Genomic DNA, 11,655 nt, shown 5'->3' on the forward strand with positions numbered 1-11,655 from the left:
ATTTTTATGTTCTGCATGTTACATTCAGAAGAAAAATGTTTCTGCGTAAAATGTGAAATTGTTACCTGTGCTATTAATTTATGGGCACCCTGTTTATGTAAAACAACCGTCCAATCAGCAGACCCGCTGTTGTAGCCCACCCGCTTCAAGTTTTGACGTGTGCATTCGGAGATGCTTTTCTGCTCACCACGGTTGTGAAGAGGAATTAGGTTATGAGGTTATTTGCGTTACCATGCTGACACGTTGTCAGCTTGAACCTGTCTGGCTGATTGTCTAATTGCATGGATGCTCAGGTGTACGTGTTCCTGTTAAAGTAGCAGGTGTAGAGTGCACTGTATATTGTACTGTGTGAATAATATGAACTGATGGTAAAAATTTGTAGCTGAAGTACTCTACTGTAAGTGGTAAGACTCTTGCGCAATGCTAAACTGTTGTAACTGTAAATTGGGAAACAGTCCAACAACAACAACAACAACAAACCCTGGTTATGTCAAAAATCTCCATTCTGACCGACAAGAAAATATATTTAGCAGAATATGTTTAATGTCTCAAACACATACATAAATATTAACAAATATAATCTGTATGCTTCAGACAGGGGGGGGGGATAACAGCAAACAATTACAGAACTGATTTAGGATCAAAATTGAAAATAAAATGATTTCTAATACTGAATTCTAGCAAAAACAAAACATTTCTACACATGAAAGAGAGCAATTCAGGATGTTAACATACTTCTCGCTAAATAGAATATTACAGTACGTTAAAAGTGTATAAAAATAGAGTCTTTGGAAATTTTGGTTCGATTTTTTTTTTTTTTTTTTTTTTTTTTTTTTTTTTTTAAATCGTTGGTCCGGCCCATCTGTTTGAAATGTACCACCTCGGGACGCCAGTTCAGTGACACATCCGTGATGTCATCTCTTTCTGTAAGGAGAGAGAAACAAACAGTAGGTAGTCGTTTCACACAACGTGTAACCACACACACACACACACACACACACACACACACACACACACACACACACACACACACACACCAAACAGTCCTTTAATATAGTCATTGATGAGCAATTTGCGTACGCTTCACGTTATTATGTATTATATGAGCACGTGAACAAAAATCACATCTGAAACATGAAACAACATGCACAAACAAACAAACAAAAAAAGTATCTTTTTTTTTTTGTTGTGCTTGTACACTGGTTCTGTTCCCGAAGGCCGCACATCACTATTGAGTGTGTTTTAAGACCAATTAAAGAATTATTCTTGCAATTAAAGAGCCTTCCTCACAAATGCACCCGAAATATGTTTGGTATCTTGAGATCACACCTGTAGTCTTTGCTGGAGCTTTGAGGAGAACGTATCCAACTAGAAACAAATGCTCATGGCTACCAGTTTAGCATTGTGCGGATGTTCAGTGTCTCCAACAGACTTGCTGATCATGTACTGAGTATATATATATATATATATATATATATATATATATATATATATATATATATATATATATATATATATATACATGAGATGATTTTAACACTTACGTCGTAGCTACAAGTAAGAGCAAAAGAGATTTTAGACGCCAAACATGTCTTTGATCGTGACATTTTCTTGGCCTAACCCTTCCCTCTAAGCATGGGCAGAGTACGGGTGTGATGATGTGGAAAACCCAGTGAATCACGCTGGCACTATGAATTCCCACAGGCACTCAGAATGGGCTGTTAGTCACAGTGAGGCGTCTTTGTGTCTTTTGCTTCTCCTCCCTCTTGCTCTGCTTTTTTTTTTTTTTTTTTACATATTTAAATCTCCATTTAAATATGTAAAAAAAAAAAAAAATGTACGCACACAAAATAGCACTGATACGCCTACACACACACACACACACACACTGTCCTACTCACACTGTGTACACTTTCCACTGCTCTTTTTCTCTCTTTACACACACACACACACACACACACGCTTGTCTACCTATCTTTATGTGTACTGTCCTTCCACTGACGTCTTTATTATCAATGCGGCTAATGAATGCTGCGCTGCACCTCAATCTATCCCCAAGCTCAACCTCAGTAATCAAAAATAAATAAATAAATAAATAAAATTTCCTCATGGGGGCCAGTTAAATGTCCACACGAGGTCAAAACTGTCATATATTCCTGTCCTTGTAGGGACATTCGGCTCCCACCAAGATATAAACACACACACACACACACACACACATCTAGTTTCTATTTCTCAGTGCCACTCTCGCCCTCTCTTCCAAAGCGATTCTATTAAACATTACAGCATGTTAGACAACTTCCCTTCTTTGGCTCTTCCTCTCGGGGAACCCTTTAAGGTTCTTACGTAGTGTGCTTACCCATCCCGGGTAGGCGCTAAAAAATCCCTTAACGAACCCTTAACGAACCCGCGAAGTACCCTTTTCTAAGAGTGTGTGATTACTAACGCGAGTTCAGAACTATCCGTACCCTGCTTGAATACCTGCGTCTGTTTGCCCTTACATAACACTCATTGTGGAAGTGGGAGGAGTTCTCGGGAGGATGCGGTGCGGTGACATCATTTCCTACGAACGCTGAGAGTAGCCACAACGGAGGAGTTTCAGGGTTTCATTTATCTTTTACTCAACATTCATGTAGATGCAGTCGACCAGAAGGAAACTATTAACGGACGTGTTACTGGGACGTTACTGAAGGCCGATGCTCCTATCTGGTCTCTAGCCTACATTTTCAAAAAACAAAAGTTTGCACACAAAGTACACACACACACACACACACACACACACACACTGACCAGTGGCTCCAGCTCCTTGTGGTCCGTGAGGTTGAATTCAGTAACAAAGTAGTAGAAATGCTTGTAACAGGTGTTGACGTGCGCTTCTGCCCCCATCTGACTGACGCGGTCGAAGTGGTGGATGTAGACGTGCACGAAGACGCGGAACAGACGTGACAGGATCTTCTTCGCCACCTGCATGAAGCCCTTGGGGAAGGGCGTACCTGTGGGTTAAAGCCACCATGCCGTTACAAACCTCTTACATCACAAGTCGGAGATCAGCATTTCGGAATTTCTATCGCACCGTCCGAAATTGCAGGTTGCGGAAGAGCAATCAAATACTCGAAAATAAATTCCACGCATAAGGGCGTCTGAAATGTACAACGAAGTATGTGTGTAATCACTCTCTCAACAATTTACATTTTCAGATGCACTTTCGAGATAATATCCGGGTCGCTCGTGGATAACAGCGGTTATAAAGCTGCGATAGATACGCTGGCGTCGAATAGCTGTGTGCTAACTGGGTTTTATATTCGGACGCTGCAGTGTTGTTACACGGACCCTCGCCGCAGCATAAACGCTGTCCTGCAGTGATGATGCTAAAGAGCCCCACGTTAAAAAAAAAACGCTACGGTCAAATGGCAATTGCTGTTTTCGTCTCGGCTTTTGTTGAACTTCCTCTCAGTCGTCACACTGAACACAATATGAAAACCATGACTCACGCACGCTGCATTAAAACCCACACGCAAAAATTCCCCCACTGCTGAAGCCACTCAAGACTAAAGAAACCGACGTGGACTCGTCTGAAACAGAAAATGCAGAGCAGTTATCGTGTAGGCGTATTGCAGTACCTTACAAGTGAGTGATACGACAATACGCTATCAGCAGCACTGTAAATGATATTCGGATGCACATTTCTGTGTATCTATTTCTTCAGCATCTGTCGTAGCAACACTGACTACGTTTACATGGACGGCGGTAATCTAATTATCGACCTTATTCTGAATAAGACGATATTCTGATTCAGGTGTTTACATGAGTCGCTTTTAGAATACTCCTTTCATGTTCCTGTGTTACATGTTCTAGAACACAGAGCGATTAACGTCACACGTCATTACGTCGCCGCGCCGCGCCGTCCGACGTTCCTCCAGAATTTCACGTATCGACGTACAGTCGGTCTTCGTTATGGGACCGTGTACAGTTTTGGGTGTTGCATGTTTAATTTTATGAACGCTTCAAGTGCGGTTAATTATTTGTCGTGCCGTACGTGCAAACAGACGAGCGCTTGAAGCCGTGGGCTGCGTCCCAAACCGCGTACTTACCTACTATATAGTAGCTGAGATACATGTATTTCTCCTACTATGTAGTAGGTAAGTACGCGGTTTGGGACGCAGCCGCGCTCTCTTGTTCGCCGTCAAACGGTCGAGCGCCGCCGTGTGTGTACGTGTCCTGTCGCAAAATGCGGTGAAAACTCCCACACGACGTTAATAGCGTGATTAAGGTGTGTACGTGTCTGTAACGCACGTCGATAACGCGACTAAAACAGGAATACTCCACACGTCTTAATTCCATTTGCGTTTACTCCGAGTATGACTTTAATCGGATTAAGGTCGTCAATAATCTCTGTTTACATGCTAGTTTCTTAATCAGAGTATCGTCTTAATCGGGTTCGTATCGGATTATCGTCGTCCATGTCAACGTACTGACGGGGTTTAGTGAATTAGTATCACGTTAGTACAGCTCAGCATGAAATTTCCCAAAAGTTAACCCAAATATAGTCATGTTACAGAACATAATACAGACTTATTCTGCATAATTTTACTATTCGGAGAGACAGAAAACGTATTTAATATACCGCAATTAAGTATCATGTTTCCCACTGCAATTTAACGTACCTCCTGCTGATCGTGGCTCATAATAACGACACCGCAGTGCTGTTAAATTCTTGATTCAGATCGGTCAGAAGGTGTCGAGTAATTCTCGGTATACCACGGCGCAGCTGAACTCTCGAATCTGATTGGTCAGAAGGCGTGTATTGTTTTCGCCCGACTCGGAAAGTAGTTCCGGCTGTAACGTATAGGTTACAGTAGGTTCACGTTAACGTGCTGGTTCTAACGCGTTGTTGTTTCTATAGTAACAGCTCGTTCACAGGACACTGCACGCTCCGCATAACCTAAGACTAATAATAAACGGATTAAAAAAAAAAAAAAGTGTCGATGTGGTGAGGTTTTTTTTGTTAGGAGACAATCATTTAACGTCGATGTTCACGTCGTGCTGCGTCACGTTGTACCGTGCACCACGTATCACGAAGATGTCTTCACGTATCACGGTACGATATATTTGCCGCGTGGACCTCTCCTTAGCCTTTGTGTGCTTTATAAATAGCAAATTGCTGGAGATTTAATTAAGCCATTAAGCTCTCTCTGCGTGGGCAGCGTTGTGAAAAGGTGAATTTATATCCTGAGCCGGACTGCGTCACCTGATTTGAAAGGTGACGCTTGGATGAGTGCAGGAGCAGCGAGGCGCCAGGTTTAGGGTGACAACGAGACGAAGGCGCCTGAGTCATTTGGACCGACCCTGCTGCTTTCTTAGAAGCTTCTTCTTAAACGTGTGGTATTTTAATGAAATAATATTCATCAGCACATCTTTCTGACTCAGTGTGAATTACAGTCAGTCCTGCTGGGTGTCAGTGTTGGTTTTTTTTTTTTTTTTTTTTACTTTGCATATAATTTGAATGTAAAGCATTTAAAAGTCCACAACCGGGTCTTTACTAGTCAGAGGTCAGAAGAAAAAAAAAAAAAGTTAGCTAGAGGATCGTCGGATGTTTTAAACAATCGAAATCTTTCTCGTTTGGACAACATTTCCTTAAAATCTGAGGTGAAAAAAAATTATATATCCCCGGGGTGCAAGGCAGGGGGGGGACCCTGTACGGGGTGGACAAACATACACACACACTCACACACTACGGACAATTTAGAGATGCCAGTCAGCCTACAATGCATGTCTTTGGTCTGGGAGAGGAAACCCCCGAGCACGGGGAGAACATGCAAACTTACACCTGATCGGCATTTCTTACGATACGACGCATCGATAGTGTGCCGGTTTCTTTCAAAGTCTTGTGAAGCCTGTATTAGGATTATGAGTTCGAGAGAGCCAAGAGTGCAAATCTGCCCATGCTCTCTGGGTGGGAGGGGTGGCATACTCTCTCCCCTGTCAATCGCTAGCCAATCACGGGCATTCGAGAGCCCACGTATGCAGAAGAGGGTGTACAGCACGTTCCTCCGCGATGTGTTTTGAAAAGATGCGGAAGGCTGGGTTCACGTGTCTCAAAGGATGAATGTGATAGCCTTCACGTTTAGTCTTGGCCAAGAGAGGAAGCAAATTGAGGGGGAAAAAAATTCTGAAGGAGACGATTGAGCCTTGAAAAAAAATGATTTACTAGAAGAGAATGTAATTTGAGTGTACTAACATAAACCTGTGACCGGAGCTACTATTATAGAAAATCTAGCGCTGTGGTGTGAGGTGACGTATACTGGACAGAATGAAGTGCTGGAGTTTTTCTTACCGACATTGGTGGGGAAGATTTGCTCGTTGTTGATCTGTACCTCGATCCAGTCCATCAGCAGGCTCATGTACTTTGGGGCAGAAACCGCTGTGGGCTTCTTGTACTTGTGCTCGTCCTGCCAGCGGTACTCGTACTTGGGCCCTCCGGACATCACGGGGCACGTCTGCTCGGTGCACGAGTCGCTGATGGTGCCGTAGATCAGGTTGATGCGGTTGAAGAAGTCCACCACGTGCACGGCCACCCAGTCGTTGAGGTCCTCGCCGTGCGGCAGCTGCACGGCCAGCTTCAGGTCCAGACCTGCGTTCAGGGACGCCTGCGCCTTCTTGTGCAGCTCGAAACGCTGCGTGCCCGGCTCGAACTTGCGCTTGGGCCGGAACGTTCTGTCTTTGTTGAAGACTTGCTTCAGGGCCAGAGACATGGCGAGGGGACGGTGTGGTTTATTGAAAGAGGATAAGGGGTGAATAAAAACAAACGCGAACGGGAAGGTTGTCGCTCAAGTCACCGACAGCTGTTTTGCAGTTCCAGAGAGAAATTCTGTAAGACAGACCGAGCGAGAGAGAGAGAGAGAGAGAGGTTCACTTGTAAGGAATTTGACTTGACAGTTGTTCAAATAAGAATTAAGAAGAAAAAAAATAAAACAATAAGTCGCAGGCAATATGTTGTAAATCATTAAAAATACTGAATTTTTCCAGCAGGAAATACAGGGGAAAAAGCTCCTCTAACATCAGCTTAACCTACCAATCAGACCATTCTGGGAACTGTCCCAATGGGCGTTTCCTAATATTCTAATTAGCATACATAACTGCCTGGACAAGAAGCAATTTTAAGTTCTATGAATATTTGCGTGGATAATATGGGCATTTCTGAATTGCTTCAAGGAAAACAACTACCCTTTGGACACCAAGGATCTCACAGCAAACCTCTTCATCTGTAATCACGCTGAAATATAATCCATATTCCAGAAATATAATCCAGAATGACCAGTGACAGAATCACACTTCTAAAGTAATCGAAACCCCGGTGACGCCAACAGAACCCTTCGGTACGAAATACTAGCCGTTTCCTTTTACAGAAGCGATCTTTAAAGCTTTACCAATTAAAAACCATCCTAATTAAGAGTTAAAAAGCACCGACGGTGCTTTAAAGGCAATATTTCCGTCTATAGAATTTGAAGCGAACTTCCCGATTAAAAAACAAGGTTAAGGAAAAAAAAAAGAAAAGAAAAGCTCCTCAGACACCAGCTGAACTCACTGATCAGACCAAGCAGGGAACTTTCCTAAGGGGCGTGGCCTAATATTCTAATAAGCATGCCTGGACAGCTTTCTGACTGAGGCTCTCAGCCTGCTACGTCAATTAAGCAGAACTAAACACAACAATGTAAGTGGCAAGAATCAGGACGGATCAACTCTTCGTGTGCCAACCCACATTTATCTTTATTAAAAGGTCTGAGCAACGAGTAACTTGTGATCGTTCATGGTATTTTGTAGAATTTCTAATCCTCCAAGCTTGGATTAGAAAAAAACCCCACAACAACAACACATGTCTACTGTGTGACAATTACCATGTCGCTAAGGTGCTAAAGTAATGAGGTTATCGCTTTTGGTCTAAAAGTGCTTTGACACGTATATACTGTATACTGCTGAGTCTGAAAACGTCCTCCTAAAACGCTTTCATTCATTGGCCAGGAAGTAAAAAAGCATGGAGAACATGGAGCCAGCACTCAGTAAATTACTGGATAATTATATAGAACTAGTTTAAAAATGTTGCGTTCGTTTCCTTTTTCTTCACCATTACAAATCCCAGAACGCACTTTCTATCTGCAGGCTCTGTCGTTTGGCTCACTTAATCTACTTAAAAAAAAAAAAAATAATAATACAGTTACTCAAAACACACATCATGATTGATTCACTTCCTGCAGTCGGATTGAATCAGAGTCGAATCACTTCCTCACTGCGATTCGAATCCCACTAGAGTTCACTCAGTAGCGGGCTGAGCCCACCTCGCTCAAGACGCTCTCGGCCCGGGTGTCGTCTAGGCTTTATTTACTCTCCCCGCTGCTGAACTATTGACATATTTCTGAAGGATGAGTTCCCACTGCATGTGCTGTAAAGCACAGAAAACGCAAGATGCAGACACGATGGAGCGAGAGACCGTAAAACCGCTCCCGTGTGTAAAAATAACGGTCTAACGGCATTAAGGAAGAGAAGTTAAAAACTAAAGAATAGGAATAAAAATAGGCCATTGAACGAGGAGAGTAATGTCCGTCTGAGTGTCACGTGTGGTATAAACAACTCCCTGAATACCTCGAAATGGGAAATTACCGAACTAACCCGAGTAGCACGTCGGGGGTGCTGGGGGAATTTATACGCGTTTGTTAGGGACGACGTGACGTATCGATATAGCAATGTATCGTGATTGCAACACTATCGTTAACACGGTGCGATACTCATACAAACGACGGCATCACGACGTTTTGACGTCTAGATCAGTATACTAATATAGTAATACTACGCGCTAACAGTATGTACTCTTTTGGTGAAGGAACGCTACGTATCTTTGAGTGTGTTGCAAAAGAGCACGCGAGTACCGGGACACGCCGACACGTCACGTAACGGAAGATAACCTCGTTGCTGTCACCGTAAACAAAACTCATCTACGTATTTCAGCTTTCCTTCGCTCATTATTCCGTATTTAACGCTCGACATTTAAGTTCTTGCACTTAAATACCGACGACGCACCACGTTTACAGGTCGGATTCGGCGAGGCAAAAACCATCACAAAACTCCTCCTCCATCACTTGCGCAAGGAGCCGTGGGCATATTACCTGGAAAACTCAACACTGATCCGCGCCGCGCATCGAAAACCTACCGGAAATAGTAGACCAGCCGGGTACCTTTGGGATACTCGTTTCAACTTATTACGATTTGGGACACGTCAATCCTATTCCCGGACGCTATTTAGGACGGATATTAGGTTAACTGCGACAATTTCGTTTGTCTCCGCCCCTGCCGCATCATTGGTCTGTTACTGATTGTCTTCGCCTGTTCTGTGTTTGATTAGCGCTTACTTTGCCTTCTTATATAATGATAATGAGTCTTTATCGATCACATATACATGTGCGCAGTGAAATTCTTTTCTTCGCATATCCCGGCATTTTAGGAAGCTGGGGTCAGAGCGCAGGGTCAGCCATGATACAGCGCCCCCTGGAGCAGAGCGGGTTAAGGGCCTTGCTCAAGGGCCCAACAGTAATATGCGTTGTGCATTACTGTACTTTGTTGCCACGCCTTCTCGTGCCATTTTTCTGTCAAATCTGTCTTGTTCTCTGCTTCCGTGCGCATGTTTTTCATTTCTTTATCCTGTTTTAATAGCGTTACCTAATATTACCAGTGAGTTTACGCACTTCTGTCCTGCCTCCTCGGTCACACCAGGTGCAATGCATGCTTCGAATTATTTTTTAAATTATATATAAATATATATATATATTTTTTTTTAAATATTTATTTTTTAAATAATTCAGGCACACTTCTTTTTTTTTCTTTTTTAAAAACACTTTAGTGACCTATCATCTGAGAAATACCTGCCAGTACCCATCGTAGTATACGTTTCTGAAATCCTAAGCAGTGAAAGAAATTAAAAACGAAAATTTTTTTAAGAAAACAAACTTTTCCCAGTCAGTTCAAGCAACAACAACAACCAGTGGGTTTATTTATTTATTTATTTATTTTTTAAAATAACTGCTAGAGATTTAAGGTTGAGTTTTGAAGCGTTACATGAATGTTATTTGGCCTTTTTTTTTTCCCTTTTTTTTTTTTTTTTTTAAAGAACTACCTGTTGCACACGATGGGTGTCAGAGCAAACCTGTAAACCATCTCTAATCATACTAAATAACAATAAATTTCAGAATTTCAACCTTTCCATAAAGCATGTGCGTGTGTGTGTGTGTGTGTGTGTGTGGAAAAAGAAATAAAACGCTGAGGCGTTTTGCTGACACCAAAAAAAAAAAAAAAGGCGTTTCCTTTTTTTTTCTTCTTAGAAACAACACGAGAACCATTTTACCAAACAAATCCAAGCTTTAACGTCTAACTCGTCCAAATTAGCAACATTACCAAGCAACATTTAGAGCTAGAGAAGTTGGAGCAAACTTACCGACCAGCCTCGGATACTTTCTACTTCCGCTTTGATGTTACCGCCTTTTGGACGCTAATTTTATCAGTCTAATTTATCCGCCAGTAGCTCATGTAACAAAAAAAAATAAATGTCCAGCAACTCCTAAAGCTACATTCTTGGCAGCCCAAGGACTCGTGTCGGGTTGTTCTTACTCGCACAGCCGCTTTTCATAGACAGTTCTGAAGCTTTAGATAGAGTTACAGTTTGTTAAACGCCTCAGCGTTTGAGCACAAGAACAAAGTCCACTTCCTCTCCTGACGACGTCACGCAGCTCTACTGTACACACTCCATCCCAAAATGGCTCCCCTGTGGAAACAGAGTGCACTACGTAGGGCGTAAATACCACTCTTTCTCCCACACAGTGTGACGCACTTATATATAGAGGGAGCAGAGAGTGATTTGGGATGGAGCCAATGTGACTAAACTTACTGGAGAAAGAGGTTTGGCTTTACTGTACTGCTTCTCAAACATGAACTATATATTAACCCGTGTTTTTAGTAACTTAGATTGTGAATAGATGTTCGATTGACTTCAAATAACACACTAGAAGGACAAAAGTATGCGGACACTTGAGCATCACAAACCTCTTCAAACTAGGATGTGTTTTTGGATGCTTTAGCATGACAGTTTCCATTCACTGGAAGTGTTCCAGCATGACAATGCTCCTGTGCATAAAGGCGAGCCCCGGGAAGTCATGATGTGACAATGTCGGTGTAGAAGAACTCGAGTTTCCTGCACAGAGCCCTGAGCTCAAACGCATTGAAGATCTATGGGATGAACCGGAACGCCGACTGCACCCCGGGCCTCCTCATCTGACATCAGGGCTTGATGTTCTCCCAGTTCTCCCAGAAGAATGGAGGTTATTATAACGACAAGTCGGAATGAATGGTGCGATGGTGGCTTGGCGGTTAAGGCTCGGGGTTACTGATCGGAAGGTCAAGGGGTTCAAGTCCAAGCACTGCCAAGCTGCCACTGTTGGGCCCTTGAGCAAGTCCCTTAACGCTCTCTACTCCATCATGGCTGACCCTGCGCTCCGACCCCAGCTTCCTGACATACTGGGGTATGCGAGGAAAATAATTTCTCTGTGCTTATGTATATGTGATCAATAAAGACTCATTACTCCAATTATAATTTCAAAATAATTCCACTCCACA

The 11,655-nt window shown here is 42.8% G+C and overlaps 1 protein-coding gene across 1 annotated transcript; it reads right to left on the bottom strand.

Moving 5' to 3' along the window:
* Positions 1 to 521: 521 nt before the first annotated feature.
* Positions 522 to 10,811, bottom strand: mob3a (MOB kinase activator 3A). Its single transcript, XM_017467015.3, has 4 exons — positions 10,481 to 10,811; positions 6,335 to 6,868; positions 2,791 to 2,993; positions 522 to 924 (listed from the first exon to the last, which is right to left on the bottom strand). The coding sequence occupies exons 2-4, from the start codon at positions 6,750 to 6,752 to the stop codon at positions 895 to 897; spliced, it is 651 nt and encodes a 216-aa protein (XP_017322504.1). The 5' UTR covers positions 6,753 to 6,868; positions 10,481 to 10,811; the 3' UTR covers positions 522 to 894.
* Between the last annotated feature and the right edge of the window lie 844 nt (positions 10,812 to 11,655).

The sequence above is a fragment of the Ictalurus punctatus genome, chromosome 5 (assembly GCF_001660625.3).
Source record: "Ictalurus punctatus breed USDA103 chromosome 5, Coco_2.0, whole genome shotgun sequence".
Taxonomy (NCBI): Eukaryota; Metazoa; Chordata; class Actinopteri; order Siluriformes; family Ictaluridae; genus Ictalurus; species Ictalurus punctatus.

What these genes read in the sequence shown, in the direction of transcription:
- mob3a (XM_017467015.3), bottom strand. Translation starts at nt 6,752, where the DNA reads ATGTCTCTGGCCCTGAAGCAAGTCTTCAACAAAGACAGAACGTTCCGG. An exon ending in AATCTTCCCCACCAATGTCG is followed by an intron (nt 2,994 to 6,334) that starts GTAAGAAAAACT and finishes TTTAACCCACAG; the next exon opens with GTACGCCCTTCCCCAAGGGC. An exon ending in ACAAGGAGCTGGAGCCACTG is followed by an intron (nt 925 to 2,790) that starts GTCAGTGTGTGT and finishes CTCTCCTTACAG; the next exon opens with AAAGAGATGACATCACGGAT.